At 51.1% G+C, this 22,581-nt stretch overlaps 5 protein-coding genes across 5 annotated transcripts; 1 reads left to right on the top strand and 4 right to left on the bottom strand.

Annotated features, from left to right (window-relative positions):
* Positions 1-926: 926 nt before the first annotated feature.
* CLAFUR5_05228 (uncharacterized protein) lies at positions 927-1,484 on the bottom strand (the record flags this gene model as incomplete). Its single annotated transcript, XM_047904376.1, has 2 exons — positions 927-1,281; positions 1,378-1,484. The coding sequence occupies 2 exons, from the start codon at positions 1,482-1,484 to the stop codon at positions 927-929; spliced, it is 462 nt and encodes a 153-aa protein (XP_047760710.1).
* Positions 1,485-3,588: 2,104 nt separating this feature from the next.
* CLAFUR5_05227 (uncharacterized protein) lies at positions 3,589-4,948 on the top strand (the record flags this gene model as incomplete). Its single annotated transcript, XM_047904375.1, has 2 exons — positions 3,589-4,612; positions 4,662-4,948. 2 exons carry the CDS (start codon positions 3,589-3,591, stop codon positions 4,946-4,948), a joined length of 1,311 nt encoding a protein of 436 aa, XP_047760707.1.
* Positions 4,949-6,369: 1,421 nt separating this feature from the next.
* CLAFUR5_05226 (uncharacterized protein) lies at positions 6,370-7,584 on the bottom strand (the record flags this gene model as incomplete). The annotated part of the gene is made up of 1 exon (XM_047904374.1): positions 6,370-7,584. The coding sequence occupies one exon, from the start codon at positions 7,582-7,584 to the stop codon at positions 6,370-6,372; it is 1,215 nt and encodes a 404-aa protein (XP_047760708.1).
* Positions 7,585-8,123: 539 nt separating this feature from the next.
* Positions 8,124-8,471, bottom strand: CLAFUR5_05225 (uncharacterized protein; the record flags this gene model as incomplete). Its single annotated transcript, XM_047904373.1, has 2 exons — positions 8,124-8,335; positions 8,381-8,471. 2 exons carry the CDS (start codon positions 8,469-8,471, stop codon positions 8,124-8,126), a joined length of 303 nt encoding a protein of 100 aa, XP_047760705.1.
* A 4,364-nt stretch (positions 8,472-12,835) lies between these two features.
* Positions 12,836-14,870, bottom strand: CLAFUR5_05224 (uncharacterized protein; the record flags this gene model as incomplete). Its single annotated transcript, XM_047904372.1, has 5 exons — positions 12,836-13,350; positions 13,402-13,571; positions 13,624-13,878; positions 13,930-14,734; positions 14,792-14,870. The coding sequence occupies 5 exons, from the start codon at positions 14,868-14,870 to the stop codon at positions 12,836-12,838; spliced, it is 1,824 nt and encodes a 607-aa protein (XP_047760706.1).
* Positions 14,871-22,581: the final 7,711 nt, after the last annotated feature.

Raw genomic sequence — 22,581 nt, 5'->3', positions numbered from 1 at the left:
ACCGTGCGTAGCTGTCACATGCTCTCTATGGGTTCCCCATTCGGTGAAGTTTAAGACTAGCTATATTCCCGTCTGCCTCGGATCCAACTGTTTCTCATCAAATCGCATGGTCGCACGACCCGTGCGAAGCAGACGTTCCTGCTCACCGGTGCCCGCAAACCATTGTCGTCCTTGAAGATGGTTCTCTTCGAACCAGTGGAGCTTCAGACGCGCGATCACTGATTGGACGCACATGATACACATATGATTACACCAAACCATCGAACCTGCCACCAGGCTGGCGCCAGGTGGTAATCTTGGACTCTGTGCCTGACTGGAATGCCGCTCTGTGACGGCGACATGGTACTCACGTATTCAGAGCCCGTGCAGACTCCAAAGGGACACGGCGTCTGTCCTTTTCTTCGGCGAACATCTACAAACCTCCAATCTTCTCGAGCGACCTGCGCCAGAAACGAAGGCAATTGGTTCGCTGGTCGCCGCGGTAATGGAAGTACATCCGAGCTGGACCGCTTGCTGGTCGATGAGCTGGACGAACGTCTGGGACGCACAGTTGGACGAACGGGTGATGAGCTTGACAAGCTGGACAAAGAGCTGGAAAATCTCGCGTGCTACTGTTATGAAGTCTCTCGCTCTACTAAGAACGTGCATTTGTCTAATTTAGAGAAGGATGACTTGATTAGAGTTTTCAGAGAGCTGATGCGATGCTTACTATCTTTACCCTGCAACTGTGAAACCGTAAGTAGAATCAGTCGAGACAGCCATTGAGCAAGACGTGACTGGTTCGTCGATACAGCATTGTCTGCACATGCTACGTGCCTTCAGCCTTCCTCTGCCAGCATCGCAAAGCCTCCTGTAATCTTCCTCGTCGTCTGTGCTTCGTGTTTCTCCTGTGACTGCGAGCTCCTGGTGCCGCGACGCACAGCAGTCTACTCGGCCGCAGCACGCTCATACTCAGTCAACGGCGCGGCCACGTCCTTGTACTTACGAATCTTCTCCACCCCCTCCTCCTCGTCCTCACCAGCCTCTGCAGCCTTCTCCCGCGCCTTTCCGCATTTCTCCTTGCCCGTCGCAGTCTTCGTCTCGCTGGCGTCTTTGCGACCTTGAATCCAATTGCAGGGAACGGGGAGAGGAAGCAGCTCAAAGATGTTGCCTTGAGTTACTCCTGCCAGAGCATAGATCTCGTTCCGCAGTTCGCCAGGAAGGTCCATAAATCCGGTCGTGGACGACGAGTGCCTCTTGAATGGGTACATGCGTGCATACTTGCGCTCCCCGAACAGCTTGCTAAAGTTCTAATAGTCGGCGAGTGCGGTACGAGCGGTTGCGCAGGTTGCTGGACGACTTCGCGAGTAGTCGTTGTTCTCCAGTATGCTGGTGTACCGGGTGATAAGAGGCCGCCTCTCGTGAGGATCGCTACGTCGTCCCGGAGCATGTACACAGAAGCCGAGGATTGGCGCATTTGTGTTGCCGTAGTAGAATGTGCGCATGTTGTGAGATGGGTGGCTGTTCATATGCTGTCGCATATCGTGGCGACGGCGGCCTCCTCTGCTGGTGGTGCTGTTTCGTGGATGGGCATTGGTCCAAGGACTGGCAACACTGGAATGCGATACTTAGTATCCTGGCTCCATCTTCGTGCAAGGCGTACTATGCTCGAGGACGGTGTCAGGTGCTGCTGGTCAAAGCAGTGTGATGGAGTCAAGGCAGAATCATGCTCGAACACGCAAAGCGGGCGAGGCCGAGAAATCATCACATGCTACGATGCACCGCCGTCTTCTGCACGGACCATAAAGCCCACGTGCGCGATCATCGTCAGCACTTCGCTTCTGCTGCTCATGTTAGCTGCAGTGCTTGTTGTGTATACTTTTGAAAGATGGGCACAGGCTTCTAAAGTGTTTCTTGGACACCAGTGTAGAGTTGTCGTCAGGCCGATGAGATTAGGCGGGTCTCGTCACCAAGTATGTCCGTGCAAAGCAAACAGTCCAAAGCTTTGATTGGGATTTTCAGATCAAAGGAATGATGGTGTGCACGCCGCATGGCCAGAAACCCGGCGGCGCATGATCTGCACCATTTCGCCCTTGCCGCATTGCAGCCTACATATCATGAGCTCTGGCTGGCCCTTAATACGGACACAGCTCCGGTGCTATTGCTTTCATGGCCAAAGATGGAGAAAGAGACATGGTGCGCATTAGAAGCACAGTGCGTAGACTGGTCGACCCCACCCCTCCAACAGGCTGGCGGCGCTGTGTCAAGCAGTCAATGATCGACTCTGGTCAGAACGTGGCACTCTCCCAATGTCGCCAAAGTTTGTGTATGCTGAGAAGGGCGCGTGCCGCTGGGCACTGATTGCGGGATGCCACGACTCGGGCTTTTCGCGGTCAATCGTTCGTATGCCACGTTTCGATGGGCTACTGCCAGCGTCGTGAGCTGGACACTCGCGACACCAGGTGATGGTATGAGTGTGTGACGATCACACTCCCGGCAGTACAGGCATGGAAATGTCATGCCTTCACACAGCCGTGTGTCGCTTCATCAACTGCAGAACTCGAAGAGCTGGTATGCCAAGCAGGAAGGCGCATTGGCGGCGTATGCTTCAGTAGCAGGGCTGATGAAAGCATGTGCCGTGGAAAGACCAACGTCAGGGCAGCAAGGCAGTGGGTGAGATGAGGGCTGCGGGGCATATGCATGCTGCGCTGGGTTGAGTGACGGGACCGTGCCTGGGTACCGCTGAGCGGCTGACAGCATCGTCACAACATCAGCTCCGATACAGCACAGCAGACAGCCAACATCACCAAGCCGTGGACGCCGATGCATGGCGGATCGCACACTGTCTCGAGACTCAGCCTCACCGCACATTCAACGCTTACCGTGTCCGCAACATGGTCGCGGTGCCGATGTACTGCTGCCACCAGTGTCTCCCAAGCAAGGGGGTGGTCGTCTCCGTGTTGCCTCGCATCATGGAACGCACTCTCGCACCGGGGAAAGCTGAGCGATGGAGATGTTCAGCTCTGCATCGATCGGTCTTGGCAAGAAACAGTCCCGGGCGCAATCTGCCGCCGAACGGCGTCTTCCTCTACAACACATGGTCCGTCATACATGACGCGTGATGCCCAGTCGGATCATGTCGTGCATGGCAAGCCTTCGGACAAGCGCTGGGGAGCGTGGAGAGCCGCAGCGGGCACCCTGAATCTGCCACCGCTCTCTCACACACACGGTGACACACCTCCATCCTCTCTCACCACATGTCTGTCCATCGATGTTCAGCCTCTCTGCAGGCCGCCCGGCCTCCTTGACTGCCACGGCCATCCTGCGCGCCTTCTTCACGCCTCGCCCATGTCGCTGCCCCGGTGTGCATGTACCGGCATGACGCGTCTTCTCCGAAGAGGCCAGCAATGTTGGCTGGCGTCCACTGCAGACGATGCGTGGCAGCTGCCGCTGTGCAACGGTGAGCATGGCTAGCTATATCAGCATCGTGCCCGACCTGTGCTCCAGCCGTTTCCTTCGCCCGCACCCCAGCCAACCTCTCTTCTGTTTCCCATATATATTACCCTCCCGCATCCCTCCACTGCGCCATCTACTCACACCCCAGCAACCATGAAGCACACACTCGCAGCCTCCGCCCTCATCGCCCTCGCCGCCGCACGTCCTCAATGGGCTGGCCCCAGCGGTGCTGACCGTGGCAACTGGGCTGGTCAAAGTGGTCCATTCGGCGGCTTCCCATCCTGCGTCGATGCCTGCCGCGACAACAATGCCGACTACAGCGACTACAACAACCTCTGCGATAGCAACGACAACCTCAACACCCTGAACACCTGCGTCGATGCCTCGTCGTGCAGCGATGCGGAGAAGAGCCATGTCAAGCAGGCCATTGTACAGCTTTGCGCGAATGCTGGTGCCACCATCACGGCAGCGCCTTTCGCGTCGTACTCTGCGACAAGTGGTAAGTTGATCCAGCCTACGGGTGGAGTAGGACATGGAGGGCGCGGAGGACCACCAGGACAGTGGGGTGCGTGGGCGAGGTCCAATGGCGTGACTGGTTGGCCAACAGCATCATCGGAGTGGTCAAGCTGGGCAGTCGCGAATGGCCTCCCCACAGCATCGGCGGAGTGGCAGTCATGGGCATCACAACACGGCTGCGCTCCTGGCGGCGGTCCAGGGAGAGGTCCCTTTGGCCCCTACGCTTCAAACACCGCTGCTTGGTCGTCCGCTGCCAGCGAATGGTCAGCATGGATTGCATCCAACACCATCCCAGCCTGGCCCACTGCACCCTCGCAATGGTCCTCCTTCACATCTGCACACCCACTCCCCACCGGCCTCTCTTCATACGCCGCTTGGTGCCAGGCTAACGGCTTCCCGGGCGGCTCCGTTTGGCCAACGGCTTGGACAACCAACCCAGCTTGGGCTCCGGCTGTAAGCGCATGGAACGGCAATGGTACCGGACCCGGTCCAGAGGGCTGGGGAGGTCCAGGTGGTAATGGTGGATATGGCCCCTTTGGTCGTGGTGGTCCTGGTGGACGGGGTTGGGGTAATGGGCCTTGGGCGAGCGATGGCGCTTGGACTTCTGGGCCGTGGACTTCGTGGTGGGGGACTGATGGATGTCCTGCTAGTACTTGGTCTGGTCAGTAATACTCCCCCATGCTTGCCGGAATAATGCTGACACCTGCCAGGCTGGACCGACGGCCCATGGTCGACTGACGCTCCATGGACGACCTGGTCTGGCTGTGCTGCCACAACCACTGGATCGTCCGTCTACACTACCACCGTCACGCCAACTGACGGCGGCTCCGCTATCACTTCCGTCGCCACCAGCTTTGGCGTTCGTGTCGCCCAAGCTACTCAGGATCTGCAGAGCATCACTGTCAACAGCGACTCTGGGGCTATGCCGACTAACATGGCATTTGCTGGGTCTGCTGCTGGTGTTATTGGTGTTGTTGCTGGTGCGCTTCTGCTCTGAGCTTGCTTGCGTACGGACGCATGATCTGACGACAGACGTGATCGATTACGGCATAATGGTTGTGCATGCATGGTGTCTCCGGCTTGGATTGGACGGTGAGATACCCAGAATCACTTCATCGGCATGACACTTGGGTCGCCTGCTGCAGGCCGGATGGGGTGTTTATATAGAGAGGCTGGCGTTCGTGCTTCGAGACCGACTGATAATCCAAACATGTAACCCGAATGATATGATTCCAGACCGCATTCAAAGCTCCCAGGGCTCTTACCCACCCTTCGCAGTCACATCGGGGATCTGGCGGCGTATGCTTGCAACCAGTTCGTGCAACACTGACCTACGCTGACGAATACATTCGCTCGGACTATGCGTGGTGACAGTGGCACGCAGACGTCGAGCTCTACCTGCTGCTGCTACGGGCTCGGAGACTACGCGGCTAGGGAGAAGTACTACCTATGAAATGAATGTTGGGCTGTCCCCCGTGATGCTAGTGGAGGCGGAAGAGGCTGTTGCTTTGTCTGTTGCACGGCGTGACTTGGGTGGTTCTTATCGCTCGAGTCCTGGGGGGGGGGCGTTGTGCAGTAGGCCCTAGTGACCTTTTGGGTGTGGGTGGGTGTTTAGGTTATCGTCTAGTGCCATGATCTAGTGCATTATCTAGTGCATTATCTAGTGCATTATCCAGTGCATCATTCGGATGTACTTCCATTAGCGCTTGTTCCTCGTCGAGCTAATAATATTTGGCGGAGCATGATTCGCTTCTGCCCCGATCCGTTTTGAGGTAATGTCATACGATGAATTTTCCAGCACTTGTGGTGTAGCACCGGCTCATGTCGATGGAGAATAACTCTATAGATTGCGTGTTAATGTTAGCGTCGTCTAGAGGCATCGTTTCGAGGGAATCTCGTCCGTGGAAGGGGCCGCTTGGCTGGCATGAGAACATCTTAACTGGTCTGTTACTATGTACTTGTATCGAGATGATAGAGCTACGATCTGCAGACGATGTACCCCAGGTGAGCTTAATACGTATGTAGTGTTTGTATTACTATGAGTACTCGGCTTTATGATAAATGAGCTCTCAATCATGGCTAGCCTGTCCTTCTCTACGTAACGGAGGCTGTAAAACGGCTAGCGAGTGAAGCCATAGCTCTATCCTTCAGATCGACCAACGCGCAAACGACCAGTCATAGCACTCAAAAGCGATAGCACCGCCAACACGAATGCTTACATAGGAGATCTAACCCCTTCATAACCTTCGACGCGCCTTCGATGCCGCTACCCTCTTCTGCTGTAACTCCTGCCTAGCCTCTGCCCTACGACCACTCGTCCACTTCCGCTCCAACTTGCTATTAATGTGCGAAGTGATCACCACCCGCTCCGCCACATCTCTCGTTTCGACATGTTGCCGCACTGCCGGTGGTCGATCTTTATACGGCGGTCGTGGAGGAAGTGCGTGACAGTACATCGTGTGGCCAGGATCTCCCTCGAAATGACTCTTGCTGTACACCATCCACTTCTCCTCGTATTCCCAAGCTTGAGCCTTGGCGAATGCGCGAGAATCGTGGTGCCTGGTGAGGTATTTGGCTTCCAGAATTCGGGGTGCGTGCTGGATAATTTAGCGTGTGTATTGTTTCAGTGGTTTCTGGCTTGAGTGGGCTGGGCCCCCAGTAATGGTTCTGCGGCGCGAGATGGGTGAGTTTGATGTTAGGAGCACCGTGCTGGAACTTAGGCCCATCGAACTTCAACCCAAAAGGATTGTGGACATCGAAGCGGGCGGGAAGGATCAGCTTCAGCTCTGCGAGGACTCCACCTTCCTCCAGCATCCGCACGCACTGCTGAACCGCCTCGTCGCGTCCTCCATCCCCTACCCCATTGTGCTTAAGCCCCACCATCCCACGCTGTCTGCTGACGAACACGATGTCCCGGTACCACCTTCCCGAGTTAACAAGCCTAGGATCCTTCGCGGCCCAGTGATCACACACAGCGATCTTTCTCACTCTCCCCACATTGACCTTTCCGATCCCATGCAGAAAGCTCTCCAGGAAGAACCAGCCAAGCCCCCTACTGAACCGGAACTCATTCTCGCCGAAGAACATAGACGCTACTTCAGCGTTGAGTCGCTTGCTCACTCGCATCAACGGGCAGATCTGCTGGACCCTCTCGCGATACTGCTCCAAGGGCTCTCGAGCGAGATCTGCGGCTTCGGGGCGTCCATTGCAGAAGTCTGAGGCCAGGAAAGTGTGGAGTTTGAAGATGTGGCCGGCGGTGCCGGCGAGGATGTAGATTTTGTTGCGGAGCTCGCCGGGGAGGTCGGTAAAGCCGGCTTTGCTGTAGGTGACTTTGGTGGGTGGGTAGTTGCTAGCATATTTGCGCTCGTCGGAGAGCTTCGGGAACTTGCGGTACGGAGAGAGTGCGACATGAGCAGGAAGGCAGGTGGCTCGGTTGGCGAAAGTGTAGTCGTCCTGCTGCAGCATTGCCTTGTATAGCTGGACTCGGCGCTGCTTCTCCGCCAGCCAGGCTCTGTAAGCGTAGCCGGCACGAACATCTTCGAGTGGGATTGAGTCCGAGAAACGTGCAAGCTTGCCGTCTCTGGTGATGTAGAAATCAAGAATGCGCGCCTTGGTATTGCCGTAGTAGGTCATACGAGCGAGTGGTGGTGCGTGTCGGAAGAGTTGTTGTCGTTAGACTTACTGTACTGTCGACATGATGAGAGTGAAGGAGGTAGGTGCGGTTGTGCTGTGAGATGGTGTTGTGCGACGGAATTGTGCGACGGTGTAATGCGACGGTGTTGTGTGATGAAAGGATGCAAGTCGATGTTGTATAGGAACATCAAGTATGAAGAATTGTAAGCGGGACGTCGTGGGATTAAACCCGCCAAGAGGGTTGCATGTGCGCTAGAAGTGCAGTGAGTCACAGCGTGGTCTCTCGCGGACCCCACTTACTGCACGTTTCGACCCCAGCATCTCGTCAATCCAGCAATCTGTCCACATTCTCATGACTTCATCCAAATTTCGAGTTGGCCGATCATCCGGCAGCATGGGCCACGTTCGTGTCCGGATGGAAGGTCAGTATCACTGTGAGGTAAGGTATAGCACCAGACTGACCTTCAATCTCGCGACCACAGCTCATGTCGATGGGTGTAGCAGACGATGCTTAGTTGAGCAACGTCGCTTGCAAGACGCTACATCGCATGCGTGTACACAACATTCGGGTGCTTCTCGTGTAAGTTTGTAGCTGCCCTGCTAAGAAGGACCTCCATCAGGCAGAGCAGTCTGTTCTTCTTCCCGTCCAGCTTCTTGATAGCTTGTAGGAGACACTCGACAATCAAGCGACGAACAAAGTGGTCGGCGACACCGATTGGAGCGTAGGCAATCTCGTTATCTGGTGGTGTGCCTGTCAATCCTTCGATACGGAGCTAGTGCGCTACAACCAAGACACACGTTCCGAGCGCTCCGGCGTTGATCGTGACAGGTAGCTCAGTCACACCCGTAGCAGAGTCGTACGCGCCGTTTGCTATGGCATTAAGCATGATGGCAATGTCCTCGGCTTTACGGATGTCGTCCTCGGTGTTAATGAACTGGAGTTGACACTTCGGACATCTCGTATCGGCCTGGATGTGATTGAGGAAGCAGTCAACGTGGAACGCGTGTGGGTAGAGCTTGTTCTCGATCACCAGATGGTCTTATTCGGGATCCCAGTCTCCGCCCAGAGGGTAAGTAGTCGTAGTAGGGTCGAGCTTGTCCCAGCAGATCGGACAGTCGACCACGCTGCCGTCTGAGTCTCGCACTGCCACCTCGCTGGTCTCGCTATGCTGGACTGCGAAGTCATACCATCCAGTCGCGCCCCCGTGTGTGACGATACTGATCAAGTCGTCCGGAAACTACGCTCGAGGCAGCGGAGACTGGTGCGAGAAGTCCATAGCGACAACAAGGACTGGCTGAGAGCAGGGTTGGTAGACTTTTTGGGGTACGGGGGATCGAGTTGTGCTGGCGTGTGATAATTGCGACGTTCTTCCTGCTGACGATGTGAATAGATAGAGAGCAGAAAGATCAGGGAGCGCCTTGGGGTTTTTGACCAACAAGTTGGTCCCAGGTGGGTACGGACCCATCCCTCGTTCATTTCTCGTGCTGCATCACTTGACTGGAGTTAACTAGTAGTTGGTGACCTGAGACTCCGGTCATTCACTTACTGGGGCGTCCGGCTGGCGTACATTACATGAGTCGACTGGGATGGGGCACAATATCAGTGTGCTTAGCGCAGGCCGAGGAGCAGTTCTGAGTATATATATATATATTATTCATTAAGCTGTTGTGGTGCCTCCTGGCCCATGCAGCTGTTCTACGTACTTCTGTCTTTCGAAGGGGAAACCGCTCGCGGTGAAAACCCCTCTCCTCTCCTATGCTACTGTTGTCCGTTGTTTGCCTTCCCGCTTTCCTTATAGAGGGTACACTAGTGTCATGGGCCTGCCCTGATGACTACCTTGTCTGCATCCCCTTGGTCTCCCTCCTCTTCTCTATCCACTCCTCCGTCTCGTTGGCTAGTTTAAACTAGGTGAGGTATCCTTGTCTTAGGACCCAACGTGCTATCCTCTGTACGTCGCACTTGTTCGTAACGATCGACTGGTAGTCGCGTCTAGCTGCTCTCGCTCTCTATATGCTCCGCCCTTCTACCTACTGTAGGCACCGTACGACCATGTGTTCCGGGTTCTGCGACGGGTAGCTACACTCGCACGCTAGGTTGTCTATGTCTGGAACGTTCCTCCTGTATAAGTAAGCCCGAAGCCCGATATGTTCGGACCGGATTTGGATTGTTACGCTTGCTTCTGCCCTTGTAAGGTCGCGGTATAGGAGGTAGTTGTGTCTCTGGAAGGTTCGTAGGGCTAGGGGGCCTGTTCTCGCTAGCGGGTTGCTGTTCCATTCCTGTTCCTACAGGCAGCCGGCTACCTGCTCTACGAGGCTCTAGGACTTTCCCTTGTTCCCCTTCCTTTCCCGGGTTCTTCGTCCCTCCTCCTCCCTCGCTAGCCACTCCGGCGTTCCTTGTATTTTCCTAAAAACCCGTAAGTCGTCCCGCTTCTGACTACTCCTTACGTACGGTCCTATATATGGCCGGCTGTATCTCTATACGATTCGTGCTGTCTTATCGTAGATAGTTTACTATACTAGGTACCCTATCGTCTTCGCCGCGTATTAGATCCTCATCCCTTAGATATAGTAACGGATAGGTGGTGTTCCGGTCTCTATCTCGGCTACTCTCGTCGGTGTAGTCTTATACGCTCCGAGAATTCTTCTTAAGTTGCCTGCTTGGGTTCGATTAAGAGGCTGTTCGATCCGTCGCGGTACTGGCTTGTCGACTCCCCCCGTGCCCTAGATTTATGCCCCGTAAAGCATCGCTGGTCGAACGATTGCTTTGTACATTATTCTTGCTTTGTCGCAGGTCGCCCCCTACGTTGACTTAGTAAGACGTGTTATTGATGCCTCGTTTACTTGTGCTCTGTTCTGGGCCTTCTTGATCTATAGGTTCTAGCTTAGCTTCGGGTCTAGCCAGATTCCTAGTACTCGGAGTTCGGGGAGGGCTTCGTCTCGCATCCCTAGATTGTTATAGTTGCCTATATATTGTGGTACTCCTCGTCTGTCCGAGGTGGTCGCTAGGAAGGGGGGAGTGGATGGCAAAGGCGAGGAACCGGACGATTGGGGCACTTCTTAACAACGCTGAGGACCTACGGCGCATTACGAACTGGATACTAGAGATGGGCTGGCTAGAACAGTACCGCCTAGTAGGAGCAGTGCAGGAAGAGAGGACACGACGCAGCGCGACGAGACCGGCTGGGAGCGGGGGCTAACGGGGTAGTGACATGGACTACGTACGTTCAGAGGGAAAGCTAAACTAGACAAGGAGTAGTCGGCGGCGGGAAGGGTTTTCACCTATTCGGGTTTCCCTTTGTACATAACAATAGATATATACCTGCATAGGCCGGATAGGGTCCTAGAACAGGGGAATGACAAATCTATCTATCTATCTATATATTGTGGTAGGTCCTCGCTTTACTAAAGTGGATCAGCTAGTATTTCTCTAGGGCAAAAAGGGCGCCGTGGCGTCTAGCCCAGTCCTCGTATGCTCTGTGTCTCTCCGTAAGTAGTCTACAGTTTTCCTCCGTTGTCGCGGACTAGGCTAGGATGTTTGTGTCGTCTACGAAGCCTAACGCCGAAGTCTAAGGGGACGTAAGTAAGGGGATGAGGTCGGCCATAAAGATTAGGAACATGATCGGGGATAGCGTAGATCCTTAGGGGATTCCGGTCTCCACGTGTACCCTATCAGATTTATACCTCCCGAGGACTATTCTCGTAGTCCTCTCTTTAAGGAAGGAGTGTATGAATTTCGTGGCCCATACGGGGACTCCCTTCTATCGGAGTATATGGAGTACTCTTTCGTGGGAGACGTTGTCGAATGCTCCGGAGATGTCTAGGGATAGCAGCGATGCTGTTCTGTTCCGTCTATAGTGCTAGAGGGTTTGGATCTATTCGGCTATCAGTTCTATTACCGTAAGGGTTGAGCGGTTGCTTCTCCCTCCTATCTGTGTCTCCGGGAGGATGTTCTTCTCCTCGACCAGTTTTGTAAGTCTCTGGGCTACTATCTTCTCTAGGATCTTCCCTACTGTGTTTAGGAGCGAAATCGGTCTATATAACTTGAGCCTGTTATAGTCTTCCTTCTATGGCTTCCGGATAACTACTGTTAGGGAGTCTCTGTACGGCTTCGGATGGTAGCCTTTCCGTAGACAAGCAGTAAAGAGCTTAGCTAGGCTCGGGGCGATTTCCTCTTTACATTCCTTTAGTAGGAGGTTTGGGATTTTGTCGGGCCCTGGGGCCTTTCTTCCCCTAAGCTGGCCTATTACGGCCTTAACCTCGCCTGGCTAGACTGTCCAGTGCATGTCTAGTGGTTCCGGGTACGACGTGCCTGCTATGTCCGTTAGGTCCGCGTCGACTTGTGTTGAGAAGAAGTAGTCCGCAAACGCTTTCGCTTTTGCCTCCGGCGTTAACCTTGGCGCTCCCGTTGTGTCGACTATAGGCGGGAAGTGAGGCGTCTTCTCTGTCCCTCCAGCTCTCGCCCACCTCGCTAGTCGCCACATCTGGTCAGGATTCTCCATTACGAGCCCTACCGTCGTTCTCCAGTCCAGCTGTTTGTCCCGACGTATCTGGGCTTTCTTAGCTTGGCTAGCCCTTTGGTATGCGTCCCATGTTGCTTGTGTGTGCTCCTTCGTCCACTCTCGTCTAGCCCTCCTCGCCTCCTTTACCCTTTCCGCGCACGCCGGGGTCCAGAATGGCTTCTGTCTTTGAGAAGGTCGAATGTAGGGTGTGTGCTGACGAGCTGCCTCCCACACGACTGTCGTTATCCGTTCGGCTTCTTTGTCGAGCTCGGCTTCTTGTTCTGCTTCTGTTCCTACTTCCAGTCCCGCATATTCTGAGTATATACATGACAATGATGAGGTATGCTAGATGGAGTACAGTTGAACAGGAGTGCGGAGTGCTAGTGCCAAAAGCTTAAACGTTGAGCATTATACCGAAAAAAGAATGATTGCTGCCACTCACAGCTCTTTGTAGTCCACAAAGAGAAAAGGCACTTGGCAGACAGCGTTGGTATCGCCCTTTTCGGCTATGAGCTCCTATTGTGCAAGTTTGTTGTTTTTCGTCGCTATGGCCGTCTCCGATCGATATGCTGAGCAACAGTAGCATCGATGGCCGCTCAAATGTTCGAACGTTAACCACTCTCCTAAATCGTGGCATCATCAGAGTCCGTTAGACGCGAGTGCTTCGGTAGGAATCACGATACAAGATGAAAACTGTAAGGTGAAGCACCTCAATGCTTAGTTAGATGCGACGACATATATACCGTTCCCTGCTAGTTGATGACCCGCAACGTCTGCCAATGCATACCAAGCTTATACTCCTCCTTTTCCGGCTCATACAAAGCAGGCCCGGGCGCTTTCCCAACAGTCTTCCGACCATTATTCAGATCCTTAAGCCTTGACCTCTTCCAGAACTGATCATCCACCCAATTCTTGAGGTCTGAAATCAGCGGTCGAGAGTCGGGATGGAAATTCATGCATCGATTCACCATGTCGCAGAGCTCAGCACTGTACCGCTGTTTCACCGAAGATCTGAGCGTGTACCTGAAAGCCTCCCCATAGAAGGACTCGTCGTCCCTGGGGCGGTCTTCGTCTGGCGTTTCGTAGCCGATATCAGGTTGGCCGTCGATGTCCATGGCTTCGAAGTGTCTGGCTGGCTGGTTGATGTGCCTTCCGGTTCCAGCCATTGGACTGTCGGGATATCGAGAGATCGCGTAGGGTGGTTGAGTTGTTGCATTCAAGCCGCCCAAAGTCATCAGGTTGTACATGACTGCCCCTATGCCCCAGACTGGCTAAGAGTCAGTGACTCGATTTCTATATTGCAGACTTAATAACGTACCGTTGCATGGCGAGAGAACTTGGAAGCGATCCACCGGCTTCTCAGTGACTGGGTCGATATACCAGTACTGCTCGGGTGCACAGAGCCCTGGGGTCCCGAACGTCGCATAGAAGTCGGGGTTGAGCGGGTCTTTCTTGGTGGTAAAGATGGCACCGCCGAAATCGGCTATTCTACAGATCATCAGCTTTGGACCGTGTCAAGATTGAAGAGAATCCGGCATACTTCGGCCTTGGATACATCTGGAAGTGTCCCTTCGTCGGTAGTGCCAGAAAGATGTTCTCTGGTTTTAGGTCTCGATGGATCATCTCCTGCCAGGCTGGTTGGTTTCCTTGCTTCCTGTAGCCGATACCGTGCTTCATAAGCAAAGCACTCTCTATCAATGCTTGAAACAGGAGCCAAAGGAACTCTTCAGGTACCCATCGATCGGCCTGACGGTGATTGGCAGCAAGCTGGAAAAGATCGCCATGCGGCGCGAACCTGCTGGTCGTTAGCGTCCAGGCTTGCACATCGTGTAGATCCAGTACTCACTCGAGATACAAGTGGTAGAAGTTGTTGTCGCGAGCTTCTGCCCACTCCTCTACCCCAAGCACGAACTTCGCATTGGCAAGGCCGCTCAAAACAACCTGTGTCACGAACTCCCTTGGCAAGTTGCCACACCAGTCCCAGCTATTCTCCATTAAGACAGTCTTGCGCACTGTTCTGTCCACGATCACACCATTGCCATCAACTCCCACAGAAATGTGCACACCCTTGTTGATCGCGCCGAATGCAGTGCCTAGGTCTCGGCAGTGCCAGCTTGTAGCTGTAGTAGATCGCTGCTTTGGTGGAGGTCTTTCCATTATGGGTGGTCGATCGACTCGTTTTTGCGACAACGCTTCCATGTCGTCTCTCGTAGCGTAGCGTATGATCTTCCTCCCGGGTGTCCGCCGCTTCAAGCCGTGGAGTTCTTTCTGAAGCAACTTGAGCGATCGTTTCTGCTCATCAAGAAACGTATCCACCTTTTCTCTCCATACGTAAAGCAAGTGTAGGAACATTGAGTCTGTCTTCCAGAGCCTGAGCATATCGATGACGCTGTCCGCTGCTTGTGTGGCATTTTCGCCTCGTGCGATGCTGTGCAGAGCGCAGCTCTCGACCGTGTCGAGCCAACGCAACCGTCTGATTCGAGACCGCTTGGGGAGTCGCTCGATCGTTTCATAGCAGGACTCGATCGTGCTTTTGGCTTCTCGTGCCGTCTGGTCGCTTGCGGAGATTGCTTTTGAGAGTGCCGTTACTGCACTTCTCGTGCTTGAATCCATGGCCCTCCATTCTTTCTTTGCTGTGCTACGGCGCTTGACTGCCAACGTTAGAACATGCGCCACTCTGAAAGAGTTCATACCTGAAGACTACTCACGCTTGGTAAAGAAGCCGTCTTCGATCGAAATGCGCTCGCAGAAGTCGAGGAACGCCTCTTCCGAGCTGGAACCCGCCATGTTGCCTTTCGAGCGTGGAGTGAGATGCAAAATACACGATCGGCCGGCGAAGTGCTCCCGGTGACGTCTCTGTAGGGAAATAGCAGTTCGCTGCCGTGTTGCGAAGCTTAGGGACTTAGTCTTTGTCCTGTAATCACAACGCCGGATACGGATAAGCATTGAGCTCGCCATCATGTGCATTGGATAGGACCGAGTTCTTTGTCTGTCTTCGGCGCCTTACCGATAGAACCGGTGAAATAGATAGATAGATAGATAGATTTGTCATTCCCCTGTTCTAGGACCCTTTTCGGCCTATGCAGGTATATATCTATTGTTATGTACAAAGGGAAACCCGAATAGGTGAAAACCCTTCCCGCCCCCCGACCTCTCCTTGTCTAGATTAGCTTTCCCTCTGAACGTGCGTAGTCTATGTTACTACCCCGTTAGCCCCCGCTCCCAGCCGGTCTCGTCGCGCTGCGTCGTGTCCTCTCTTCCTGCACTGCTCCTACTAGGCGATACTTTTCCAGCCAGCCCTTCTCTAGTATCTAGTTCGTAATGCGCCGTAGGCCCTCAACGTTGTTAAGAAGTGCCCTAATCGTCCGGTTCCTCGCCTTTGTCATCCACTCCACCCTTCCTAGCGACCACCTCGGATAGACGAGGAGTGCGTGCCGTACATTCTAGGAGTAATAGCCGTAGGGGCAGCTAGTATTCGTGTATTCTGGAACCTTCCTCTATAATAGGTACCCCTAGAGGCCGATGTGTTCGCTTCGCAGTTGGGTTGCTATGCTACTCTATGCCCTCGTAAGGTAGTAGTAGATAAGCTTCGGGGGGTGCTTGACCGCGGATTTCGTAGCTAACTATTCCTTAGGTTATCCCGCTGGCTAAGGGCGTCTACTATGCCCTACAACCTAGTTGTTCCACCTCTCTTTCCATAGTTACTCTATAAACGTTTTCTTACCCTCCTATTATATTACTAGCTATTCGTCCCTTACCCGGTAGTTCGGCTCGTTTCCGGGTCAAATGCCCTTATACGCTAGTACTGATTCGCGGGCCCTTACGACTGTACTAGCGATGACCTTCTATACTAGGTACTGTGCCGACTTGCCTAAGTAGGAGGGCCGTAGTCCCTAGATTTATAGGTCGATCGGCGGAATAGCGGTCTCGTGCTTAAGCATCCTTATTAGTGTCGACTTATATACCCCGGTGACCTTCCTTAGGCATTAGTTTTAGATCTTCGCTAACGGCGCGACGAGTCCCTTTAATAGGCCGGCCCTCTCGCCTAAGGACTACACTTAGCTACTATAGGTGAGGACTAGCCGTATAATAGCCGTGTATAGAAGTCGTGACTACCGAAAGTCCGCCCCCTATATAGACGTAGTAAGCCTCTAGTATAATGCTATATTCTGTTTAGCTTTCCGTAATATTGCCTATACGTACTTCCTCTACCGTAGCGCCGGGTCCACCTATAGTCCGAGGATCCTAAGCTGATTTGCCGGGTTAGTCGTATGCCCCTATATTTAGATAGAAGTATATATGTTATAGAACCGTGGCCGGCGCGTAAAGTGTATTAGGTTATATTTTTCTAGGGCAAACCGAGCCCTATACCTCCTAGCCTAGTCCTCGTAGATCTTATGCTTCGCTTCTAGTAGCCTATAGTTCTCCTTAGTCGAGGAAGACTACGCTAGGATGTTCGTGTCGTCTACGAAGCCGCTCGTAGCGGTGTTCTAGGATTCTAGGGCTAGGAGTAGCGTCGCTATAAAGAAGAGGAATAGGATAGGTACTAGCGTTAAGCCTTACGGGATTCTAGTATAGACTACTTAAAATAGGGTTTTGTACTAACCGACTAGGATCGACGTACTACGGTTTTAGAGGTAGGACCGTACGAAGTTGACAAGCTACTTAGGGAGTCCTTTCGACCTTAAGATATAGAGTAGCCGCGGGTATAACACGTAGTTAAAGGCTCCCGATATGTCTAGACTCAGTAGGGATGCCACCTTTTTCCTATTCCTATACTAGATAGCCTTTACCTAAGAGGTAATAAGTTCTATCGCGGATAGCGTCGATCGCTATAGGCGCGTACCTATCTAGGTGTCCGGGAGTAGGGAGTACTCCTCTACCGCCTCGGAGAGTCTCGTTATAACTAGCTTCTTAAGTGCCTTCCTAAGAGTGTTAAGGAGCGTAATTAGGCGGTACGGCTTCACCTACGTATAGTCTTCCTTTTACGGCTTACGTAGGACTACTGTCTTCGATTGTTTAAATGCTATTAGGTAGTATCCGGTCTATAGGTAGGCGTTAAAAATCGCGACGACTACTAGGGCTAGTTGATCTCTACACTTCTTTAGTAGCTCGTTTAGGATCCTATCCGGCTCCGGGGCTTTCTTCGCCGGTAACTTCCTAAGTATAGCGGTAACATCTCCCTTGGACATATCCTATTAGACCGCGATACTAGGGGCTAGGGGAATCGAGCTGTTTATGTCGCTTAGATTAGCCTCGACTAGGGGCGGGAAGAACTTACTAGCTAGTAGACGCGCCTTAGCCTCGGGGTCGCTAACCGGGCTACTAGGCGATTATAGCGCTAGGATAGAGAAGGAGGGGCCCTATATAGGGTCCTATCGGGCCCATTTCGCTAGCTTCTACATCCTCGCTAGCTTGTCGGCGATTTCTTCTACTATAGCTCTCTAGCCGACTACTTTCCCCCTCCGTATCGTGGCTTTCTTCTATTAGTATGCCTCCCTATATACGTTCTAGGCCTCCTCGCTATGGCTGCTAGTCTATACCCGGCGGGCTCTCCTTACTTCTCTTACTACCGTAGTGTACTCCGGCGCTTAGTATAGTTTAGACTATATCGTTAGTTAGGTAAGCGGAACGTGAAGTAAGGTCGCTTTTCTTATTTCGTCTATTAACCCTTAGACTGCCTCGTCTATCTCGTCTTTACTATTATATCGCTACTACGCGATCTAGACTAGCCTCTCGAAGTCGTCGAGGTATACCTAGATATTAGCCTAGTAGGCTATTCCCTAGTTTAGCTTAGGGGTTCCCGCTAGTATATATTGTATCTATATCGTAATAGAGGTCCTGACTAGTATATAGTCTAACGACGCCTCGAGTTTATATTCGATCCTATAGTAGGTTACTATATAGTAGTAGCTATCTAGGATCTAGGAGAGGTCGATCGTGCCTTAGAGTCCCCCTCTCTTCTAGGTGCCTAGGTCCTTCGGGGTATTAAGGGCGATTACGTTACTTGCTATTAAGTCGATTACTTCGTCGGCTATAGGGTGCGGCTATATAAGGCTTTCCTAGGAAGGGTAGTATATATTAAAGTCTCCTACTACGATATAGTACCCTTGTCTCTTAAGCGTACTATCTAGGTGTCTATAGACCCTAAGGTCGCGGCTAGACCTCGAGGCTAGCGGTTACATATATATATTGTGTATCTAAGTACTACCTACGTAGAGGGAGGTAATATCTCCCCCGCCTTCTTCGTCTACGTAGTATACTACCTCCTAGTCGGATTCTAGTATCTCCTTACTAATATAGAATTACGTACGGGGTCTACCGTCGCTTCGTAGGCATGTCGTATAGCCTAGTAACTTATAGGTCGTTAGTCTCTTATAGTACGGGTTTATCTATAGCTCCTAGATTACTAGGACGTAGTAGACGTACGGGTCCGCCTCGTATAGGAAATAGTTCTATACTATATCCTTGCTATAGTTGACGTTATACTAGATAATACTAGGCGTGTCGAGGCTAGTTATCGTTATTGACAATCATTTCCTCTATAATATCCTATGTCCTACTACCTAGCGCGTCCTAGTCTACGCCTATCGGTTATGTACTATAGGGGAGCCGGGCCTAGTTAGATTCCCTCGCCGTAGCTAGTAGAGTACGTAGCCTCCCGTACGCCCTAGGTTACGTATCCTTTATATTATTCTCGGCCCTAGGGCGCTTATACCCGACCGCCGCTAGCTAGTTCCGGTATAGACTAGCCTTACGGTCGCCGTAGAATCTTAGGGCGACGGTTCTGTTTGTAATTACCTTTTTTTCGCTAGTTTCCGCTATAGGAACTCCGCGCTATACGATAGATAGTACCCCGGACAGTTCGCGTACCGCCTCGTAGCCGATATATAGTCCCTAGATATATAGTCTCCTATATAGTTCGAGCAGGTCTACTTATTTATGTACGTATAGGTTTGGTGTCTATACTGTTAGCATTTGAAGTATTAGAGGACACGAAAGGATAAGGAGTACTTTTCGACTATCTTAAGGCTATATTACTAGATTAGGCCTTGTTCTCTTACTAGATCCGCCGCTTTCGCGTCTTATAGCTATACGATTAGCGCCGAGGCCTTCTTACCTTCTAGCTATTTCCTATAGAGCTAAGTCGCCTTCTAGATTAGAGAGTTAAGAGTGACCGGGTTATCCTCTTATAGAATACGTAGGTGACCTTAGTTAGTTAGGTCGAACTCTTTAGGTATATCGTGGACTAGGATCGTGAATTGCTTCGTTAAGACCTTCGCTAATACCGTAACTTTAGAAACCTACTATAGCTATGCCTCTAGGCGCCCCCTAGTAGTAGTAGAGCTAGTATAGATCTATAGAGTACCGTTAGACTATTAGTTCACTACGACCACCCCTAGTTAATTGATTCGCTAGGCGAGCTCCTTATCCGATAGCTTCGTAGCTTCGGCCTAGTCTTCCTTTGCTATAATACGGATCGTAACTATATCGTGCGTTAGGCGGGGGCCTAGTGTCGATGCCGCGACCGATACCGAGCTATAGGGGTATTAATTCCGGATGGCCTTATTAATCGCCTAAGACGTCGTCCTTATTTCTTATTACCCTCGGTAATACGACAGTACTAGCGCCGTACGTAGCTAAGTGATTATCACCTATAGAGACCGGTATAGGAGCTAATCGTTAGTTTCTATACTTTTTACACCCTCTATAAGTTACTACTAGTTGTCTTAGGGGAGCTTCGCCTATAGAGCCGTAGGCGCCGGTAGTGCCGTAGCCTCGGCTACTATTACCTAGGAGTTGCCTAATGTAGCTAGGCACCTCCGCGGCGTTTAGAGCTAAAGAAAGAGGGTGAAGAGAACTTGAAGCTATCCAAATTAAATGAGGTAGAACTCCCTTAATTCTAGGGGCAGTAGCCTGCTTTATAGATCGTTAGAATGGCCTTGATAAGGACTTTCGAATGTGTCGTGTTTAGCAATGGCGCCGATAGACGTCGTCTAGATCCGTCGAAGATAATATAGGATCTTTTATAGGTAATCACCGGTGAAATACTCCTATGTCCCTTATTGTGTCGGAAAATACTACCGTATCGCTTTATAGTAAAAGTATGCCGCTATGTCCCTATATTGTGTTAAGAAAGTACTCCTATAACCCTTAGTATATTAGAAACTCTACTATAAACCTAGTATAATCTAAACTTACGATTTTTAGGCTTTTTTTAATTTCTCGTATATCTAGTTAACGTGCTTTACTACCGAGCGGGCCACACTACCGAGCGGGCCACTTTTGCTAAGAACTGTACTAGTTCCACTTTAATTGCGACGGTATCTTAACACGACGACATCCTACAGAATCGTTACTAGGAGGACAATTCCTCTTTAGATTCTTCGCTATCTAGCGAGTCTACTGAATAGGTACGTACGTTATGCCCCGAATCGCTATATCGCTTATAGCGTCGTAGCCTTAGTACTAGCCGAACACTATCTAGCGACTCTCTACTCACTTCCTGCCTCCTAGTATCCTCTAGAGGTATCAATTACGACGCCTTATCGAAGGTTAGAGACCCTCTAGACTGAATATACTTGCGCTTTCGTGCTTTCCGCTATATAAGGTCCTTGTTAGACTTACGTAGCTCACTAATCTCGCTTCGTATAAGAGCTATCTAATACGCTATCTCCCTACTCCCTCTCTATTGCCCTATTAAACGACCTTCCTCTTTCCACTACGCCTTTCTGAACCCGTAACGACGCTCTAAGACGTAATGACACCTATTATGAACCCTATCTCGTCGAAGTTGTAGGTGTCCTAGTTAAGGATGCTATACTTCTCCTTTATATTACGTATAAGTAAGAACCACTTCTCGATAACGTCTAGATCTTCTATTAGGGCTCGCTAACGATCGTATCTACGTGTCATACGAACCTTTAGCTCACGATGCCGCCTAATGAACCTGTCTGTCTAATTAAGTCTAGCGGGCTTGAGACCCTTCTCTTGTAGTAATGAATCGGCCATTACTCGTATACTAGCCTTTAATAGCGGGAAACCTCTAAGATCTAGCTCGAGTATATACTCAAGTATCACCCTCTCTTCTAGCTCTATAAGCTTCTTCGAGTGAGGCTTATAGTCACCCCGAGGAGGTCGTCTATTCAATCGATACCCTAGTATAGTTCGAGACGCGTCGTATACCTTTGTAGCAAGTCGATTCGTAATTGTCGCGTCGCGTTTCGTGGCCTGGACAGCTAAGGTCAGTTTGGCCTCGTTTAAAGACAATATATGCTGTAATAGTGGTTGCATAGCTATATCTATAGAAGTGGTACAGTTCTTAGTAAAAGTGGCCCGCTCGGTAGTGTGGCCCGCTCGGTAGTAAAGCACGTTATAACTTATACTTTTTATATAATAAAATATACGTTTCTATATATATATATATATATATATATTATATAGTAACGTGCTTTACTACCGAGTAGGCCATACTACCGAGCGGGCCACTTTTGCTAAGAACTATACCACTTCTATAGATATAGCTATATAACTACTATTATAGCGTGTATTGTCTTCAAACGAGGCCAAACTGACCTTAGCTGTCTCGGCTACGAAACGCGACGCGACAATTACGAATCGACTTGCTACAAAGGTATACGACGCGTCTCGAACTATACTAGGGTATCGATTGAATAGACGACCTCCTCGGGGTGACTATAAGCCTCACTCGAAGAAGCTTATAGAGCTAGAAGAGAGGGTGATACTTGAGTATATACTCGAGCTAGATCTTAGAGGTTTCCCGCTATTAAAGGCTAGTGTACGAGTAATGGCCGATTCATTACTACAAGAGAAGGGTCTCAAGCCCGCTAGACTTAATTAGACAGACAGGTTCATTAGGCGGCATCGTGAGCTAAAGGTTCGTATGACACGTAGATACGATCGTTAGCGAGCCCTAATAGAAGATCTAGACGTTATCGAGAAGTGGTTCTTACTTATACGTAATATAAAGGAGAAGTATAGCATCCTTAACTAGGACACCTATAACTTCGACGAGATAGGGTTTATAATAGGTGTCATTACGTCTTAGAGCGTCGTTACGGGTTTAGAAAGGCGTAGTAGAAAGAGGAAGGTCGTTTCATAGGGTAACAGAGAATAGGCAATAGTAATTAAGACTATCTATATAGACGGAATAGCGCTCCTACCCTACGTCATCCTTATAGGTAAACAGCACATTAGTACCTAGTACTAAGAAGGCAACTTGGGTCTAGACTAGACAATCGGGCTAGTAGGGAACGGCTAGACTAATAATAAGTTCGGTATACGGTAGCTAGAGCATTTCTATAAGTATACTATAGCTCGTACGACTAGGGCATAGAGACTACTCATTATTGATAGCTACGAGAGCTACAACTCGAAGGTATTCTAGAATTTGTATAAGGAATACAAGATCTTGGCCCTATATATACTATCGTACGCCTCGTACTTACTCTAGCTATTAGATATAGGTTGCTATTCG

The sequence above is a fragment of the Fulvia fulva genome, chromosome 4 (assembly GCF_020509005.1).
Source record: "Fulvia fulva chromosome 4, complete sequence".
Lineage (NCBI taxonomy): Eukaryota > Fungi > Ascomycota > Dothideomycetes > Mycosphaerellales > Mycosphaerellaceae > Fulvia > Fulvia fulva.
This window is presented reverse-complemented; position numbering and strand designations above follow the sequence as displayed.